Below are 20,650 nucleotides of genomic sequence, written 5' to 3' on the forward strand. Positions count from 1 at the left end.
TCTACTTACTTTCTATCATTTCACATTCTTAAATTCAAAGTGGTGATTCCTAAATGACCTAGACATGGGAAATTTTTACTACGATTAAATGTTCAGGAATTGTGAAAAACTGAGTTAAATGTATTGCCAAAAAGTGTTGTAATCTTCCAACTTCAACTGTATGTATTCTAAGAACAACTGAAACACAAGGCTATTATTTAAGCTATGAATTTAAAGTACAACTTTAAAAAGTACACAAAGCACAGTCAATCCTACTCAATCGTAAAGGGGCTTTATTATTTTATTTTACTTTAAGTACAGATAGAAATCAAACTTACATTTTATAAAATACTATTCATACTTCATGACATTTGTAATACACTTAAAGATAGGACTCAGCGATATTGACGAGAGGCACAGAAGTAAACAGCATAGTGTTCAATGCTCTGCTAACAACCTTAAACTTGTTTGGGATCGGGGCAGGCATTTTCAGTCTTTTTTTGGAATGATTTGGTGCCCAACATATGAACGGCCTCCTCACTCTGACTTCCAGATGTAATATATCGCTATTATTATTTACTATTTGATAGAAACACTCTGAGTTTCTTTAAAACGTTTGAATTAAGTCCTGTGAGCTTATAAACAGAACTATCAGCTTGGCAGACAAACTTCCACAACACGGAAGTGAAAAATCTGAAATGGGCTCCGATGGTAAGTCATGCCATTCAAATCTCTGGTCAATTTATGGATCTTAATACACTTCATATGCTTCCCACTAGATGGCTCAACAGTCAGTAGAAACGTTGAATGATAGCCAATAGCATGATGTGGGCTGGATGAGAGCTATTGGAGTGACTGGTCTGGCAGATTAGCGCAGTCCTGGGCCACGCACGCTAGGCAAATGTGGATGTCCATGTTTGCATGAGTCTATATTACAGACATGAGAATGCTCGGTTGGACGTTATGGATTATATTATGATAAAAAAACATCCTGAGTATTGAATTCTCACTGAGTTTGACCAGTTTATTTCGACTTGTAAATATCACTTTGGAAGTTTCGTCGACGTTTCGTTCATTTGCGCAAGTGATTTGACATGTGTACTACACATGAATAGACGCAAAGTGCTAATTCGACAGAAGTATATGGAACATTATTAAACAATCAACAATGATTTATTGTGGAATAGGATTCCTGCACGCTATTCTGATGGTAAAGATCATCGAAAGGTAAGGGAATATTTATGGACTTGTAATTTTTCGTATTTCTGTTGCTCCAACATGGCGGAGGAGATATGGCTGAGCGGCCGTTCTCATGATTATTGCATGGTGTTGCTTTTTTACTAAAAGTTTTTTTTTAAATTTTTATCTGACACAGCCAGTTCCCATTAAGTAACCAGTTTTTATCTTTAATTATATTGTCTAAAACTATGTTATCTTTCATCAAAGTTTTATGATGAGTATTTCTGTTATTTCACGGGCTCTTGTAAATTACTCTGGATATTTGGGAGGCATTTACTGACATTAGCGCAAATGATAAACCAAGATTTGGGCTTAAATATGCCACATTATCGAACTAAAAATCATATGTATTGTATGTAAAACATTGATGTCATATGAGTGTCATCTGATAAAGATGTTCAAGGTAGTGATTCTTTAATCTCTTATTTGTGAGTTTTGTGAACAGATATCTTTGCTGTGAAAAATGACTGATAGTTTTTTTGGACCTATATCGGTGGTGAGTTAACATAAATATTGTTTGTGTTTTCACTGTAAAACATTTTTAAAATCGGACATGTTGGCTCAGATTTACAAGATGTTATCTTTCATTTGCTGTATTGGAAACTTGATTAATGTGAAAGTAAATATTTTCAAAAAATATTTTTGAATTTCGCACGCTGCGCTTCAGTGGAATAGTTGGTGGGGGTTTCCGCTTGCGGAAACATCTGGTCCTAGACAGGGTTAAGAGCATTCCAAGTGCTGGGCTAAACTTCTCTGATATGGTTGGTTCAGCATTGAAGCAAATCAATTCACATGCGCAGTCAGTTCCTGCCTTCTCCAATGCTTTATCTACATTAGAGCCACCAGTGTCTTTCTCATAAGTTCCCACGATCTTCTCTTGTCTTCATGCAAGCTCCTCTTGGTCAGTTCTCCTCGTAGGGGAACTCTGACGATGGATGAGATTATGACACACGTTTAGGAGGGAACCTTCACTGTCGCCAAAAGTTACCGCAGCACAGAATGGACCGACGTCTGCTCCACTGCCCTGGGGTCAGAGGACACAGAAGGGGTGAGACAGAGTGGACCGACGTCTGCTCCACCGGCCCTGGGTTCAGAGACCACAGAAAGGGTTGTTAGACAGAGTGACCGACGTCTGCTCCACTGCCCTGGGTCGTGAGACACAGAAGGCCGTTGTATAAGACAAGTGGTGACTCTGCTCCCCGTGCCCTGGGTCAGAGACACTAGGAAGGGTTGTAGAAGAGTGGGTCGACGTCTTGATCCACTGGCCCCTGGAGAGTCAGAAGACACAGACAGGTGTTAGACAGAGGTGGACCGACGTCTGCTGCCACTGCCCTGGGAGTCAGAGATCACAGAAGGGTTGTTAAGACAGAGTGGACCGACGCGTCTGCTCCACTATGCCCCTGGGGTCAGAGCACAGAAGGGTTGTTTAGACAGAATGTGGGTCGACAGTCCTTGCCCACTGCCCTGGGGTCAGAGGAACAGAAGGGTTCCTTAGACAGAGTTGGACCAGACGTCTGCTCCATTTGCCCTGGGCAGTAGACACAGAAGGGTGTTAGACAGAGTGGGTCACGTCTGCTCACTGCCACTGGGTCAGAGACACAGGAAGGGTTGTTAGACACGAGTGGACCGACGTTCCATGCTCCATCTGCCCTGGGGTTCAGGAGACAACAGAAGGGTTGTTTAGACAGAGTGGACTCGACGTCTGCTCCACTGCCCTGGGGTCAAGCACAGATAGGGTTAGTTAGCAGAGTGACCGACGTCTGGCTCCACTGCCTAGGTTGTTAGACAGAGGTTGATATTCTTTTTCTAACTGGCATCGTACATCATTTTGTAGGGTTGGGTGATTCTAACAAAGAGCCAATATTACTACAAACTCTGAGCTCACTTGAGATAACCCTCATTATCAAATGTAATGCTAACTCAGGGCTAACCTACTCTATCCCTGAAATTGAAAAGATCCTTGATGCCGTGAGTTCAGGACCAATTGAGATACCCCCCCCTGGTTCCCATAGATCCCTTTGATTTGAAGAGGACCTATTAAATATTGTATAACCAAATGCTTTTTGTGTAAAAAAAATAGTTAATATTAAAATATCTTCAGGTACTTACACATTAGTAATGATTAGGATGGCATTTGAAACTTTCACTCCAGTATGACTTTTGTATGACTTTATAAAATTATTTTATTTATTGGAGGGGGAAAAAGGTGCTATGGTGCATTGTATAATCCACCAAGACGCATTGAACGATACGATAATACAAGAAAGACGGCACTTTCTTATGACCTTTTCATCGCGTAACCTGAATAATTTTGCAAGTGGCTTTTTCTGATCCCCATGGATTATGTCAACAGCGTTGTCTTTGAAGAGTTTCGGGAGTCTGACTAGACATCCGAGAGACATTGCATGCGCAGCTATTAAGTCTAGCTAGAGGTGCAGCGGCAGTGAGGACAAAGCAATATCCACTTGTGTAAAATAGGGATAAGCCTGAGCTGAATGTGAACCCTAACTTGAAGCTGACTAGCTTTAGAAAAACCTCTGAGTATATCTAGCTAGCTTGTATAACTCTCTGTTGCCCATACTATCATCTTGGAGGGTGGTAGATTTCTAACCTGGCACACGTACTATCATCTTTGGAGGCGGTTGGTAGCATACGATTAGTTGGTCCCTCTCTGAGATGTGCTCGCATGATTGATTGATCCCTGGAACATCTGCCAGGCGGGGCCGTTCAAACCTCCACTGGGCTCAAACTGGACTTAGGGAAGATTGTGAGTTCTCTTGTAGGAACACTTCGGCCTGGGGCAGAGTTGGAGAGGTGGAGTGAGGAAGGCGAAGATAGAGATGAATTTCATTTCAGATTTTTCCTCATATGCTGATCTATTTTTGTCAACTGTCCACCACTATTGTATTTTGAACTCATATCAGACTTGCCACATTCACTACTGATGTGCATATGCAAATAGCACGCAATAAGCGACATGCTCATGAATTTCCTGTTCACTTTATTCCTTTAAATGTTGGGGTGGATCTTGATTAATGGCAGTCACGTGCAAAAACAAACACTTTCATAGCACAACAATCTGATCTGAAGTGTCCAGACTGAGGCATGAGAACCACATACGAATGTGGTATCAAGAACTCAAAAGATAAAATTCCATGGCTGCGTTACACAGTTAATAGCCCAAATTGATATTTTTTCACTAATTGGTCTTTGACCATTAGATCCATTTCAAAAAAATATCTGATGTGAGCAAGATCTGATGTGATTGGGAAATATCACATTTGTATCAGATGGTGCCAAGAAATTTAGAGCGAAAATAATCTGCATTAGGGATTTGCCTGTGTAAACACAGCTAACATACTGCACAACACACACGTATATGATCACCCTTAACACACATAACAGTACTTCCCTGAGGTCCTCCACCTACCTTGGGTTTTGCCTCTGAAGTACTCCATCATCTGGGGCAGGGTTTGATGCTGTACGGAGCTATGATCTCATCGATGTCGGTTCAGCCAAAGTACATTTAGCGTGACTTTGATTACATATTCTGTAGACCAGTCATTTTAGAGTGGTTCAACTGGGCCGTAGTAGTGGATGTCCCCTCATGTTCACTGGGCAAGCACCCACGGGACGGGTCATGTGTTGGTCGACTAGGCCAGGCACACTTGAGTCAATTCAATTCAGTCAGTTAATGTAATCCCATCTATCTGTCCATCCATCCCATTCATTCATTCCCATACCTTCAACAAAGCCTCCTGTGTTGTCAACTCTGTAGCAGTCTCTCCAGGTCTGGTCCACAGCTAGGTGTATGACACCACAAATGCTGCACTCCCAACAAACCCTGCAAACATAGCAATCAATCGACCAATCAAGTCATTCAATTAAACCAATCAAGCAACTCCATCAATCAATCACCAATCACTTCAATTCAATACCCACTTGTACATTCTCAGAGTCTGGGTGACCTGAAGGCACTTCGTTGTTATAATCGCCAAATAAATTTGGAACCAACAGACAGTTGGAAGTTAACTGAAACTCTCTTCTCCCTTTTCACAAGGTTCGATGACGGAAGGAAGCGTTTGGTTTGCTGAGCGAGTTCGCGGCAGGTCAGCTTGTGTGGCGAGGGGTCACATGTGACGGGTTTGCAGGTCTGGGAAGATTCGGGACAAAGGACGTTCGGTCGCTCACGAAGCGGAACCTTTATCCCAATACTTAGAACAGGGACCATACATTACTGTATAGTGTAAACTAACATTTCAACAAACTAATCAGCGAATCAGCCCAAGCCCTTATCTTTTTGATACGGGTGTTTGATTCAGGTGTGTCCGTGCAGGGCTCAAACCAAATCGCAAATAGCAGGTACCAAAGTGATCAGAGTGCATCTGGACTCAGGCCTTCATTTCCATTTAGCCCGTGAGATCCCACTGCAGTAGAATCACACAGTACAGAGGCTGGACTTGATGTCTCGTCTGAGATACTGATTGATGCCGTACGGAGCTTCCCTTCACACGAATGTTCCTTGTAGGCCCCCACCATGAAGTGTTGGTGTCGTTGACACGGCGTGATGGACTGGTCAGAGATGTTGGTGCGGGATAGGGATGCTGGAGGTTGCCTGGCTGTGACCTGGGAATCAATTGACAGATGTTTTATTTCTACAGGCAGAAATGTTGTGTTCCCAGACAATGCTTCCTTTGCACTTTCTTATTTTCTTGATCGTACGGCCAGGAGGCTTCACGTACCTGGGCAATTGTGAAGATGGTGTAGACCATGACTGCCAGGCAGAAGCTATCAGTTAAGAGGAACGCACCGCGCTCTTCCCAGCCATCATGAGCCAGATCTAGAATGGTAGTTTATAGCAAGGTGAAGATTGATGGTGAACGATTGAGAGAAGGGAAATTAAATAATGTAGCCGCCCTTGCTCCCTGCCGCGTTACACAGGGCAGCCCAATTTTGATAATTCTTTTCTCAAAATTGGTCTTTTAGACACGTCAGATCAGCTCTTTTGCACATAATTGGGCAAAAAGATCAAGAATTGGTTGCCTGTTTAAAACGCAAGCCTCTGATCCTTAGGAGTGAGATGAAGCACATGCATGACATGCAAAATATGTATCTAATGACACTTTCAAATAGGCCTCAATTTCAAAGTTTCAACTTTCAGCTATTTTGTCGTAGAGAGGGCAATAGAGGCTTTGCACATGGTGAGCACGTATGACATTGAAAAAACATATCAAAATCCACAATGGACCAGAAATGGAAACGACAGCAAGGACACACTGGAAATAAGTAATTGACTTTTTCTATTATCTTTGTCTAGATTTGTTTACTGTGTTGTATGATAATTTGAAACGTCAAATAATAATAAATCAACCATCTTGCTATGAGGGACAAATATATATTTTTAAATGTAAGTTCTGGTTGCTAAATGGGGGGGCTCTCGCAAGGGACCAAGCAAATTAGCAGCGGGTTCTGGTCTGACTTAGTTGACTGTATATACGAACCAGAAAAAGTTAGGACAGTGGGATGTCTCGTCTTCCTTTCTGTCATCTGTGCTTACCACACACACACACACACACATACAGTAGAATCGACACAGCATCTAAATGCCCTCATGGTCGCAATCACCACAAGTCTTGCAGTTAGAATGGCTGCCAAGGTAGGGAAGGATATGATAAATGAGACTATATGTATAACTGTCATAACCCATGTCTAACTAACAGAGTGAAGCCCAACCACTTACAGATTGGATTAGTTAGAGATTTAGTTTTATTTAGGAAACTGGCACACTATGATCCATTCCCGCGTTCCACGCTGCCCTGCTCCTGCAAACTTCACCCCCACACCAAAATAAAAGCCTCCCACCAAGAAGACGGATTGAAAGACCCACCCACATCCATAATACACCTAGATGTAACTGTAATCGTATGTTAGCAAAAATATTGTACGATACAGATACTTAACGTAATCGTAGATGATTCACTCTTGGTCGATTTACTTTTATATTCAGAAAGGAATGTGCAGAACAAATAGCATGATAGACACCTTTCACGTTTCTCATCAGGTCCTGCAGCACGGATTTCTATGTAGTGGAGTTAATGGACAGTAGTTCTGATGGACAACTCTTACCAGGACACGCGATTTGCACGATTTCATCTCTTTCCATGAATCCTGAATCTATTGCTAAATGACACTGTTTGCTCGAGCGTAGCTAGGTAGTTCATTGCCAAAATGAATAGGTTAACTAGCTCACGTATCTCGAAAATACATGAATCATAAACTTGATGGATATAGACTGATCATGAAAAGGCTGCAGTTACTTGCTGTATAAGCTCTGATTGATAGACTAAAATGTGGAATAAATCAGAAATGTCTGACGTAGAAGCTGTACTTGTAATTGGAGAAATACACTTCCTAATAGCTGTCTGCGAAACATGCCTCACTATGCGTCGTTTCCAGCCAAAGTCACAATCCGCAAAACAGGTGACATTTTTGCAAAGAGGAAAACCTGTTCACAGCAGCACCTTTGTGGTAATACCGGTATGCTAGAGTTTGGGAACTATAATACAAAAACAAATATAGTTTATACAATGTACTAACAATCCCTGGAAATCGTACCAGCAACAAAGGCATGTCGACTGTTGAAACAGGTTTTCTCTTTGCCAAAATAGACACCCTTTTGCGACTGCTACTGGTTTGAGCTGGAAACCACGCATATGAGATGTTCCCAACACCATTATGGAAATTGTATATTCTCCAATTACAGCCTAGTAAGCCTGTTTTCATAGTTTTTTAAGCGAAACGGTAACATTATCCGGGCACAACACAATCCAATTTCAGAAAGATCTGAAATCAATAACCTGTGTGTAAAATCACAGGATAATAGGAGTGAAATTTAATCCACAAATAAGGTAGATGCGTAGATTAATCACATCCAGAGCAACTTGATATTTCAGTTCAAAAAGTTCAAATGTTTATGTGTGTGATCTAATCCACCATAAACCGCAGCCAAAACAAGGAAATGGATGTGGATATCACTGTACACTAGATTTATGTCAGGGCAGACCGCACCCTACTCACTCATAAATCTCAAAACCCTCTCCTCTCTCTTCTCTACTCCTCTGCTCTCTAGTTCTCTCTCTGCCGTCTCCTCTTTCCTCCCTTCCCTCTTTTTGTCTTCTGTCTACTCCACTCATCCTGGGGTCACTACAATGCAGAGAAAAACATCATTCTGTAGGGATAACCTTTAGGTGCGTGACATATCACATGGGTCAGTCATCTCCATGGCAAGCGCATCCTCTGTAGAACCCTAGTTATGTCGAGTTGGGAACTATAAAGGTTCTATCTGCTTTAGGTAAAAAATGTCAGCTATCAGACATAGCTGTTCTGTTTCAATGTTCTCTTAACTAATAATACCAACAATTCAATGTCATTTCAAAAGATACAAATTACTGACCACCATTCAAACCACTGAAGGGTTTGGAAACTTTTAAAAGCCTTCCAAGAATAATATTTTTTGCAGAATATAACCATATTCCAACTATCGTAATCGTCTGTCATGTAGTTAGCCTGGGCTATATAGCGTCTGTCTGCCTGTCTCATATTTGTCAGTAAGTGTATAACTTTAGGGAGTAATGCCAGTTTCAATGCTCCCACTGATAAGACGCACACTCGTACACAACACAACACCCCTAACTATCTCTTACAGTTTGTTTTAATAGCTTTGGTACTATTTTCACAAGATGTGGAACACGATTCCACAACTCTAACGGCAAAATCTCCAACACTGGTCACACCTTGAATGCACCCAGTCTGTCATCAAAACCGTTAATTAGTGTCTTCAAGGATTTGTAAACATCTCAAACAAACCATTTCTGGTATAGACAAGCTTTGTGCATACGGGCATTGTCATTGCTGAAACAGGAAATTGCTTTTCCCAAACTGTTGCCACAAGTGCGAAGCACAGAATCATCATAGAATCGTCATTGTTATGCTGCTTGTAGCGTTAAGTATCTTCGCCTTTCACTGGTGAACTAAGGGCCTTTGCACCGGACATGAAAAAACAGCACCAGACCCTTATCCTTCTCCATCCCAAACTGACGTGGCATGCTTGGGGCACGTCAAGCGTTCTCCTAGGCATTCCGCCAAACACAAAATTCGTCCATAATCCGTCATGAACTTGACCAGGATGGAGAAGTCGTGAATTCAGCACTGCCAGAGAACGCATCTCCACATGCTTGTGAGTCAATGCGACGACCTTTACACACTCCAGACTGACGGTTGCTATTGCGCACATGGTGATCTTGCTTTAGTGGTAGCAGGCCTGGACTCTGCCGATGGAAACCCATTTCATAAACTCCCGATCAAACAGTTATTGTGCTGACTTTGCTTTCCAGAGGAGTTTGGAAATTGGTAGGGAGTGTTGCAACCGAGGACAGACGTTACGCGGCTCAGCAGCTCCGGCGGTCACCGTTCTGTGGCTTGTAGTGGCCTACCACTCGGGGCTAGCCGTTGGTTGCTCTAGCGTTCCACTTACAATTAACAACACTTACAGTTCACCGGGGCAGCTCCAGCAGGGCTTGTTGGAAAAGGGGGCTCCCTATGACAGTGCCATTTCTACTGCACATGCTATGTCAATGGAGATTTGCATGGCTGTGTGCTCGGATTTTTAACACCTGTCAGGCAAACGATGGTGTGTCTGAAATAGCGAAATCCACTCATTTGAAGGATTCCACATACTTTGTATATTGTTGCTACTTGTGAAAATATTACCAAAGCGCTAAAAGAAACGCTGTAAGCTCCCTTCTTCTCTCACTGGTGAGAGGAAACAATTTTTTAAAGAGCGGGGTAATAATGAGAAACTACAGAGAGAAAACACAACCACACTCTTGCAAATAGTAAAGTTACATAAAGGGCATGATATGAAATGCCATTTTTCAGCACTTACACTGTCATTAAAGGTGATGTGTCGCAGATGTGTGTCTGTATCTGTGAGAGGATAGAGTGTGTGGTGTGTGTGTCTGTTTGTGTGTGTGTTTTGACAATGACGTTACTCCCTTCAATCATATATCAGTGATAACTAAGACAGTGCAGTGAAATCCCTCACATCCTCAATAAACACGAGAACCCTATTTCTGACACCACACAACACATGTACTTATGTACTGGAGAAATTATCATTATATTCACAACAGAGAGATATCCATTCCATGCCTCTCCTTACACACACACACACACACACCACACACACACACACCACACACACACACACACACACACAATGAACGGTCGGACGTAAATCTGCGGTCAATTACTCTGGTTGGCAGAATGAGCACCTACTTCAATGCAAAACAATATATTTAATAATGGGATAATTAGGATTATGGATTAAGAGAAATAAGATGCACTATGCAGTGATCCGCTCGAAAATTTTCCTGGTTGCTAAATTGCTAAACAGTTCATTATATTCAGTTATAGTGGTTATAATGGAGCGAGAATAGTGGAGAGAACATGTTACCATGTAAACCGCTGTTGAATTAATTATTCAATAAACGAAAACTATTGAGTTTTTCAGCTGTTTGAAATTGGGTTATGTACAAACCAAAAATAAATGCAAAACAGCGAAGCAAAAGTAAATTGAAAATAATCACATAGAACAGATCTACTGACATCTTGACTTGCTTGTCAATAGATATGACGATAACAACACACAATTTCTATGTAATTTGATGGGTCACCACAAAATGTAACATATTGCAGCTTCAATGTTAGAATGCGAGATTTGTAGGTTATATCAGACATCCTTACCCACGCTGAGAGGTAGACATAAAAAAATGGCCTACTTCCGGGGAAATGCCAATTTAACTACATGTATTTACGAATCCTGAAAAATACAACATCACCTGTTGAATTACCCCGGATATATATGATAAAAACATCCTGAAGATTGATTCTCAACTGAGTTTGACCAGTTTATTCGACTTGTAATATCACTTTTTGAAGTTTTCGTTCGACGTTTTCGTTCAATTGCGCAAGTGTTTGGACATGTGTACTACACATGCTAGCCAAAGTTGCTAATTCGACAGAAGTAATGGACATTATAAAACAAAACAATGATTTATTGTGGAACTAGGATTCCTGGCACTGCATTCTGATGAAAGATCATCAAAGGTAAGGGAATATTTATGATGTAATTTCGTATTTCTGTTGACTCCAACATGGCGGAGAATGGCTGAGCGCCGTCTCAGATTATTGCATGGTGTGCTTTTTACTAAAGTTTTTTTAAATTTTTTATCTGACACAGCAGTTGCATTAAGAACCAGTGTATCTTTAATTATATGTAAAACATGTATCTTTCATCAAAGTTTATGATGAGTATTTCTGTTATTTCACGTGGCTCTCTGTAATTACTCTGGATATTTTGGAGGCATTTCTGAACATAGCGCCAAAGTAAACCAAGATTTGTGGCTATAAATATGCACATTATCGAACAAAACATAAATGTATTGTGTAACATGATGTCATATGAGTGTCATCTGATAAAGATGTTCAAAGGTTAGTGATTCATTTTATCTCTATTTGTGAGTTTTGTGAAAGATATCTTTGCTGTGAAAAAATGGCTGTGTTTTTTGGATATGGTGGTGAGCTAACATAAATATATGTTGTGTTTTCACTGTAAAACATTTTAAAAATCGGACATGTTGGCTCGATTTACAAGATGTTTATCTTTCATTTGCTGTATTGGACTTGTTAATGTGTGAAAGTTAAATATTTCAAAAAAATATTTTTGAATTTCGCACGCTGCCTTTTCAGTGGAATGTTGGGGGGGGTTTCCGCTTGCGGAACATCTGTCCTAGACAGGTTAAGAGCATTCAAGTGTGGGGCTAAACTTCTCTGTAGGTTTGGTTCAGCATGAAGCAAATCCATTCACATGCGCAGTAGTCCTGCCTTCTCCAATGCTTTATCTACATTAGGCACCAGTTGTCTCTCATAGTCCCAGATCCTCTTGTCTTCATGCAGCTCCTCCTTGGTCAGTTCTCCTCGTAGGGGAACTCTGACATGGATGATATGACACACGTTAGGAGGAACCTTCACTGTCTGCCCAAAGTTACGCAGCACAGAATGGACCGACGTCTGCTCCACTGCCCTGGGGTCAGAGACACAGAAGGGTTGTTAGACAGAGTGGACCGACGTCTGCTCCACTGCCCTGGGGTCAGAGACACAGAGGTGTTTGTTAGAGCGAGGAGTTGGAGCCGACGTCTTCTCCACTGCGCCTGGGGTCAGAGACACGAAGGGTTGTTAGACAGAGTGGGTCGACGTCTGCCTCCACTGCCCTGGGGTCAGAGACACAGAAGGTGTTTGTTAGACAGAGGTGGGTCGACGTCTGCTCCACTGCCCTGGGGTCAGAGACACAGAAGGGTTGTTTAGACAGAGTGGACCGACGTCTGCTCCACTGCCCTGGGGTCAGAGACACAGAAGGGTTGTTTAGACAGAGTGGGTCGACGTCTGCTCCAGCTGCCCTGGGGTGCAGGCAAGAAGGGTTGTGTAACAGAGTGGCGACGTCTGCTCCACTGCCCTGGGGTCAGAGACACAGAAGGGTTGTGTAGACAGGAGTGGTCACGCTGCTCACTGCCTGGGTCGCAGGATGTTGTCCAGTCCGACGTTGCTCTCTGCTGGGTGTTCAAGGAGACCAGAAGGGTTTGGTTGAGACAGAGTGGCGTCGACGTCTGCTCCAGCTGCCCTGGGTCAGAGCGACAGATGTTTTGGGGTTGTAGACAGAGTGGGACGACGTCTGCTCCACTGCCCTGGGGTCAGAGACACAGAAGGGTTGTTAGACAGAGTGGACCGACGTCTGCTCCACTGCCCTAGGGTTGTTAGACAGAGGTTGTATTCTTTTCTAACCTGGCTCGTACAATCATCTTGTAGGGTTGGTAGATTCTAACAAGAGCCCTATACTACAAACTCTGAGCTCAACTTGAGATAACCACTCACACAAATGTAATGCTAACTCAGGGCTAACTCTACTTATCCTGAATGAAATGTCTGAGCCGTGAGTTCAGGACCAATGAGATCAGGTTCCCATAATCCCTTTGATTTGAAGAGGACCACTGATTAAATATTGTATTAACCAAATGCTTTTTTGTGTAAAAAAAAATAGTAATATTAAAATARCTATCATATTACACATTTAGTAATGARAGGATGCATTTGAAACTTCACTCACAGTATGACTTTTGTATGACTTTATAAAATTATTTTATTTATTGGAGGGGGAAAAAGGTGCTTGTGCATTGATAATCACACCAAAGACGGCATGAACGATACGTAATACAAGAAAGACGGCACTTCTTATGACKTTTTTCACTCCGTAACCTGAATAATTTGCAAGATGGCTTTTCTTGACTCGCCCATGGATTTATGTTTCAGCGTTGTCTCTGAAGAGTTCGGAGTTCGACTAGACACGAGAGACATGCATGCGCAGCTATAAGTCTGCTAGAGTGAGCGGCAGGAGGACAAGCAATATCCACTGTCGTAATAGGGATGAAGCCTGAGCTGGAATGTGAACCTAACTGAAGCTGACTAGCTTTAGAAAACCCTGAGTATATCTAGCTAGCTTCTTAGTATACTACTCTGTGCCCATACTATCATCTTGGAGGGGTGGTAGATTCTAACCTGGGCCGTACTATCATCTTGGAGGGGTGGTAGATACGATAGTCTGGCTCCTCTCTGTAGATGTGCTCCATGATGTTGATCCCTGGAACATCCTGCCAGCGGGGCCGTTCAAACCTTCCACTGGGCTCAAACTGGGACTTAGGGAAGATGTGGTTCTCTATGAGGAACACTTCGGCCTGGGGAGATGGAGGGTGGAGTGAGGGAAGGCGAAAGAGAGAGAGAATTCATTCAGATTTTTTCCCTTCATATCTGATCTATTTTTGTCACTGTCCACACTATTGTATTTTGACTCATATCAGACTTGCACATTCACACTGATGTAGCATATGAAATAGCACGCTAACGCAATGCTCATGAATTTCCTGTCACTGTTCCTTTAAATGTTGGGGTGGTTATCTTGATAATGGCAGGTCACGTGCAAAAACAAACACTTCATAGCACAACAATTCTGATCTGAGTGTCCAGACTGAGGATGAGAACCACATACGAATGTGGTATCAGAACTCAAAAGATAAAATTCCATGGCTGCGTTTACACAGTTAGCCCAAATATGATATTTTTTCACTAATTGGTCTTTTGACCAATTAGATCAATTCAAAAAAATATCTGATGTGAGAAGATCTGATGTGATTGGGAAAATATCACATTTGTATCAGATGTGCCAAATAATTGAGGAAAATAATCTGCATTGGGATGCCTGTGTAAACACAGCCTAACATATGCACAACACACACGTAATGATCTACCTTAACACACATACACAGTACTTCCCTGAGTCCTCCCCCTACCTTTGGGTTTTGCCTCTGAAGTACATCCATCATCTGGGGCAGGGTTTGATGCTGGTACGGAGCTATAATCTCATCGATGTCGTTCAGCAGTACATAGCGTGACTGATACATATGTCTGTAGACACAGTCATTTAGAGTGGTCAACTGGCCGTAGTAGTGGATGTCCCCTCCATGTTCACTGGGCAGCCACCCACGGGACGGGTTCATGTGTTGGTCGATAGGCCAGGGCACCACCTGCAGTCAATCAATCAGTCAGTTAATGAATCCCATCTATCTGTCCATCCATCCAATCAATTCATTCCTACCTCAACAAAGCCCTCCTGTGTGTAACTCTGTAGCAGTCTCTCCAGGTCTGGTCCACAGCTGGTGTTATACACCACAACATGCTGCACTCCCAACAACCTGCAACATAGCAATCAATCGACCAATCAATCCATCAATTAACCAATCAAGCAATCCATCAATCAATCAACCAATCACTCAATCAATACCCACTTGTACATCTCCAGAGTCTGGGTGACCTGAAGCACGTTGTTATAATCGCCAAATAAATTGGACCAACAGACAGTGAAGTTGAACTGAAACTCCTCTTCCTCCCTTTTCACAAGGTTCTGGATGCGGAGGAAGGTTTGGTTCTGAGCGAGTTCGGCGTCAGCTTGTGTGGCGAGGGTCACATGTGACGGGTTGCAGTCGGGAAGATTCGGACAAAGGACGTCGGTCGTCACGAAGCGGAAACCTTTATCCCAATATAGAACAGGGACACATACAATTACTGTATAGTGTAAACTAAATCAACAAACTAATCAGCGAATCACCAAGCCCCTTATTTCTTTGATTCGGGTGTTGATTCAGGTGTGTCAGTGCAGGGCTCAAACCAAATCGCAAATAGCAGGTACCAAAGTGATCAGAGTGCATCTGGACTTCAGCCTTCATTCCATTAGCCCAGTGAGTCCCACAGTAGAACACACAGTACAGAGGCTGGACTGAGTCTCGTCTGAAGATACTGATGATGCGTACGGAGCTTCCCTCCACACGATGTTCCTTGTAGGCCCCCACCATGAAGTGTTTGGTGTCGTTGACAGGCGTGATGGACTGGTCAGAGATGTGGTGCGGATAGGGATGCTGGAGGTTGCCTGGCTGTGACCTGAGGAATCATGGACAGATGTTGTATTTCTACAGCAGAAATGTGTGTCCCAGACAATGCTTTCCCTTTGGCACTTTTATTTCTTGATCGTACGGCAGAGGCTTCACGGTACCTGGGCAATGTGAAGATGGTGTAGACCATGACTGCCAGAGCAGAAGCTATCAGTAGAGGGAACGCACGCCTCTTCACCATCATGAGCCAGATCTAGGAAGGTAGTTTATAGAAGGTGAAGATTGAGGTGACGATTGAAGAGAAGGGAAAGTTAATAATGTAGCCGCACTTGCTCCCTGGCCGCGTTTACACAGGCAGCCCAATTCTGATAATTCTTTCTCACAAATTGGTCTTTTGACCAGTCAGATCAGCTCTTTTGCACATAATTGGGCAAAAGATCAGAATTGGGCTGCCTGTTTAAACGCAGCCTCTGATCCTTAGAGTGAGATGAAGACATGCATGACATGCAAAATATTGTATCTAATGACACTCAAATAGGCCTCAATTTCAAGTTTCAACTTTCAGCATTATTTGTCGTAGAGAGGGCAATAGAGGCTTTGCAGCAGGGGAGCACGTATGACATGAAAAAAATATCAAATCCACATGGACCAGAATGGAAACGACAGCAAGGGACACAACTGAAATAAGTAATTGACTTTGTTCTATTATCTTTGTCTAGATTTGTACTGTGTGTATGTATTTGTTAAACTGTCAAATAAAATAAATCAACCACTGCTATGAGGGACAAATATATATTTTTTAAATGTAAGTTCTGGTCTGCTTAATGGGGGGGCTCTCGCATAGGGACCAATGCATTAGCAGCGGGGTCTGGTCTGCTTAGTTGACTGTATACGAACCAGAAAAAAAGTTAGGAAGTGGGATGTCTCGCTTCCTCTTCTGTCTCTGTGCTTACCACACACACACACACACACATACAGAGTCGACACACATCTAAATGCCCTCATGCGCATCACCCACAATCTGCAGTTAGAATGGCTGCCAAGGTAGGGAAGATTGATAAATGAGACTAAACTGTCTAAACTGCATAACCATGTCAATAACAGGTGAAATGACTCCAACCACTTACAGATTGGATTAGTTAAGATTAGTTTTATTTAGGAACTGGCACACTATGATCCATCCCGCTTCCCTGCCCTGTCCTGGCAAACTTCACCCCCACACCAAATAAAAGCCTCCCACCAAGAAAGACGATTTGGAAAGACCCACCCAACACAAATATCACCTAGATGGTAACTGTAATCAGTTATGTTAGCAAAAATATTGTAATCAGATTACAGATACTTACGTAATCTAGATGATTACTTCTTGGATTACTTTTATATTCAGAAAGGATGTTTGCGAACAAATACATGATGACACCTTTCAGTTTCTCATCAGGATCCTGGCAGCACGGTTCTGGATGTAGTGGATATGACAGTAGTTCTGATTGACAACTTTACCAGGACACGGATTTGCCGATGTCAATCTCTTTCCATGAACCTAATCTATGCTAAATGACACGTTGTTTGCTTAGCTAGCTAGGTAGTTCATGCCAAATGAATAGGTTACTATCACGTATCTGAAAATACATGATCAACTTGATGTTTACTGATCATGAAAAGCATGCAGTTACTTGCTGTATAACTCTGATGATAGAGCTAAATGTGGAATAATCAGAAATGTCTGCGTAGAAGCTGTACTGTAATTGGAGAAATACATTTCCATAATGGTGTTGGGAACATCTCATATGCGTGTTTCCTGCTCAACGTCACATCGCAAACAGGTGCATTTTGCAAAGAGGAAAACCTGTTTCACAGCGCACCTTTGTGGTAATACCGGTATGCTAGAGTTTGGGAACTATAATACAAAAACAAATATAGTTTATACAATGTACTAACAATCCCTGGAAATCGTACCAGCAAAGGTGCGCTGTGAAACAGGTTTTCCTCTTTGCAAAATGCACCTGTTTGCGATGTGACGTTGAGCAGGAAACACGCATATGAGATGTTCCCAACACCATTATGGAAATGTATTTCTCCAATTACAGCCTAGTAGCCTAGTTATTCATGTTTTTTTTAAGCGAATATCGTATACATTTCCGGCACCAACATCAATCAATTTCAGAAAGATCTGAATATACCTGTGTGTAAATCCAGGAAAAGGAGTGAATTATATCCACAAAAAGGTAGATGCGTAGATAAATTCACATCCAAGCACTGATATTTCAGTTCAAAAAGTTCAAATTGTTTAGTCTAATCCACCAAACGCAGCCAAACCATGGAAATGGTGTGGATATCACTGTACACTATTTTATGCGGCAGTACCCCCTCTCACTCTCTCACTCTCTCTCTCTCTCTCTCTCTCTCTCTCTCTCTCTTTCTCTCTCTCTTTCTCTCTCTCTCTCTCTCCCTCCCTCTTTTTTTCTCTGTCTCTCACTCACCTGTGGGTCACACAATGCAGAGAAAAACATTTCATTTCTGTAGGGAAACCTAGGGCGTGACATCTCACATGGGCCAGTCATCTCACATGGGCCAGCGCATCCTTGCTGGTAGAACCTAGTTTGTAGAGTTTGGGACTATAAGGTTCTATCTGCATTTAGGTAAAAATGTAGCTATCGACATAGCCTTGTTCTGTTCAATGTTCTCTAACTATATAAATACCACAATTCATGTTCATTTCAAAAGATACAAATTACTGACACCATTCAAACCACTGAGGGTTTGGAAACTTTAAAGAAAAAAAATTATCTCAGAATAATATTTTTGCAGATATAACCTTATATTCCCAAGCTCTCGTAATAGTCTGTCTTGTAGTAGCCTGGGCTAATGCTGTCTGTCTGCCTGTCAATTTGTCAGGTGAACTTTAGAGAGTAATGCCAGTTTCAATGCTCCCCACTGATAGACAGCACACTCGTACACACACACACCCAAACTATCTCTACAGTTTGTTTTAATAGCTTTGGTACTATTTTCACAAGTATGTGGAACACATTCTCACAACTCTTAAGGCAAAACTCCAAACTGGTCACACTTGTAATGCAGCCAGTCTTTCATTCAAAACCTGTTATTGTGTCTTCATTTGGATTGTAAACATCTCAACAAACCATTTCTGTATAGACCAAGCTTTGTGCATAGGGGCATTGTCATGCTGAAACAGGAAATMGCCTTCCCCAAACTGTTGCCACAAAGTTGCAAGCACAGAATCATCTAGAATGTCATTGTATGCTGTAGCGTTAAGATTTCCCTTCACTGGAACTAAGGGGCCTTGCCCGGACCATGAAAAACAGCACCAGACCATTATTCCTTCTCCACCAAACTTGACAGTTGGCATGCATTGGGGCAGGTAGCGTTCTCCTGGCATCCGCCAAACCCAAATTCGTCCGTCAGACTGCCAGATGGAGAAGCGTGATTCAGCATGCCAGAGAACGCATTCCACTGCTTTTGAGTCCAATGGCGTCGACCTTTACACCACTCCAGCTGACGGTTGCTATTGCGCATGGTGATCTTAGGCTTGTGTGCGGCTGCCTCTGCCATGGAAACCCATTTCATGAAACTCCCGACAAACAGTTATTGTGCTGACTTTGCTTCCAGAGGCAGTTTGGAACTTGGTAGTGAGTGTTGCAACCGAGGACAGACGTTACGCGCTTCAGCACTCGGCGGTCCCGTTCTGTGAGCTTGTGTGGCCTACCACTTCGGGCTGAGCCGTTGTTGCTCCTAGACGTTTCCACTTCACAATAACAGCACTTACAGTTCACCGGGGCAGCTCCAGCAGGGCTTGTTGGAAAGGGGGCATCCTATGACAGTGCCATTCTACTGCCAATGCTTGTCAATGGAGATTGCATGGCTGTGTGCTCGATTTTATACACCTGTCAGCAACGGGTGTGTCTGAAATAGCGAAATCCACTCATTGAAGGGATGTCCACATACTTTTGTATATATAGTGTACTTGTGAAAATATTACCAAAGCGCTAAAAAGAAAGCTGTAAGCTCCCTTTCTCTCTCACTGGGAGAGAAACATTTAAAGAGCGGGGTAATAATGAGGAAACTACAGAGAGAAAACACACACACACTCTGCAATAGTAAAGTTACATAAAGGCATGAATATGAAATGCCTTTTCAGCACTTCACTGTCATTAAAAGTGTGTGTGTCTGCATGTGTGTCTGTATCAGTGTGAGAGATAGAGTGTGTGTGTGTGTGTCTGTGTGTGTGTGTTTGACAAACGTATCCCTTCAATCATTATCAGTGATAACTAAGACAGTGCAGTGAGATCCTTCACTCCTCAATAAAACACGAGACCCTATTTTGACACACACACACAGTCTTTGTATGGAGTAATTAATCATTATATTCAAAGAGAGTATCCAATCCATCCTCTCCTTACACACACACACACACACACACACACACACACACACACACACACACACACACACACACACACACACACACACACACACACACACAATGAACGGTCTGGACGTAAATGCTGCGTCAATTAGCTCTGGTTGGGAGAGATGAGGCACCTACTTCATGCAACAATATATTAATGGAATGGGATTAATTAGGATTATGGATTAAGAGAATTAAAGATGCACTATGCAGTGATCGCTCTGAAATTTCCTGGTTGCTAAAATTGTAACAGTTCATTTAATTTCAGTTTATGTGAGTATAATGGAGAGAATAGTGGAGAGAATCATTGTACCATGTAAACCGCTGTGAAATATATTTTCCATAAACAGAAATATTGAGTTTTCAGCTGTTTGAAATTGGTGTACAAAACCAAAAGTAAAAACAGCGAAGCAAAGAAATTGAAAATCACATAGAACAGATCTACTGCATC

At 42.3% G+C, this 20,650-nt stretch overlaps 1 protein-coding gene and 1 long non-coding RNA gene across 8 annotated transcripts; one reads left to right on the plus strand and one right to left on the minus strand.

The window, feature by feature from the left end:
- Positions 1-11,138: 11,138 nt before the first annotated feature.
- Positions 11,139-18,185, minus strand: LOC111953801 (uncharacterized). 6 transcript variants are annotated; one of them, XM_023973302.3, is made up of 9 exons: positions 17,951-18,185; positions 17,117-17,226; positions 15,932-16,023; positions 15,572-15,819; positions 15,171-15,411; positions 14,981-15,077; positions 14,676-14,909; positions 13,888-14,063; positions 11,139-12,361 (listed from the first exon to the last, which is right to left on the minus strand). In XM_023973302.3, exons 2-9 carry the CDS (start codon positions 17,180-17,182, stop codon positions 12,142-12,144), a joined length of 1,374 nt encoding a protein of 457 aa, XP_023829070.1. In that variant the 5' UTR covers positions 17,183-17,226; positions 17,951-18,185; the 3' UTR covers positions 11,139-12,141. The 6 variants fall into 6 exon arrangements, with proteins under 6 accessions (XP_023829070.1, XP_023829072.1, XP_070291670.1 ...); XM_070435570.1 differs by lacking the exons at positions 11,139-12,361; positions 17,951-18,185 and adding exons at positions 12,639-12,729; positions 13,016-13,079 and having other exon boundaries at positions 13,899-14,063; positions 17,117-17,626; XM_070435571.1 differs by lacking the exons at positions 11,139-12,361; positions 17,951-18,185 and adding exons at positions 12,639-12,729; positions 13,016-13,079 and having other exon boundaries at positions 17,117-17,625.
- LOC139023130 (uncharacterized) lies at positions 12,361-12,817 on the plus strand. Of its 2 annotated transcripts, none has more exons than XR_011474282.1 (3): positions 12,361-12,441; positions 12,633-12,708; positions 12,767-12,817. It is a non-coding gene; the product is annotated as an uncharacterized lncRNA (long non-coding RNA). The 2 variants fall into 2 exon arrangements; XR_011474281.1 differs by lacking the exon at positions 12,361-12,441 and adding an exon at positions 12,471-12,522 and having other exon boundaries at positions 12,587-12,708.
- Positions 18,186-20,650: the final 2,465 nt, after the last annotated feature.

Source organism: Salvelinus sp. IW2-2015, linkage group LG27 (assembly GCF_002910315.2).
Source record: "Salvelinus sp. IW2-2015 linkage group LG27, ASM291031v2, whole genome shotgun sequence".
Lineage (NCBI taxonomy): Eukaryota > Metazoa > Chordata > Actinopteri > Salmoniformes > Salmonidae > Salvelinus > Salvelinus sp. IW2-2015.

Bases quoted from the DNA above. Each gene is read 5' to 3' on its own strand.
- LOC111953801 (XM_023973302.3), bottom strand. From the start codon at position 17,182: ATGTATTTGTTCGCAAACATCCTTTCTGAATATAAAAGTAATCCAAGA. The intron at 14,910-14,980 runs GTAGGAATGAAT...GATTGACTGCAG, and splicing joins CACAGGAGGGCTTTGTTGAG to GTGGTGCCCTGGCCTATCGA. The intron at 12,362-13,887 runs GTTAGAATCTAC...CTCTGACCCCAG, and splicing joins AAGATGATAGTACGGCCCAG to GGCAGTGGAGCAGACGTCGG.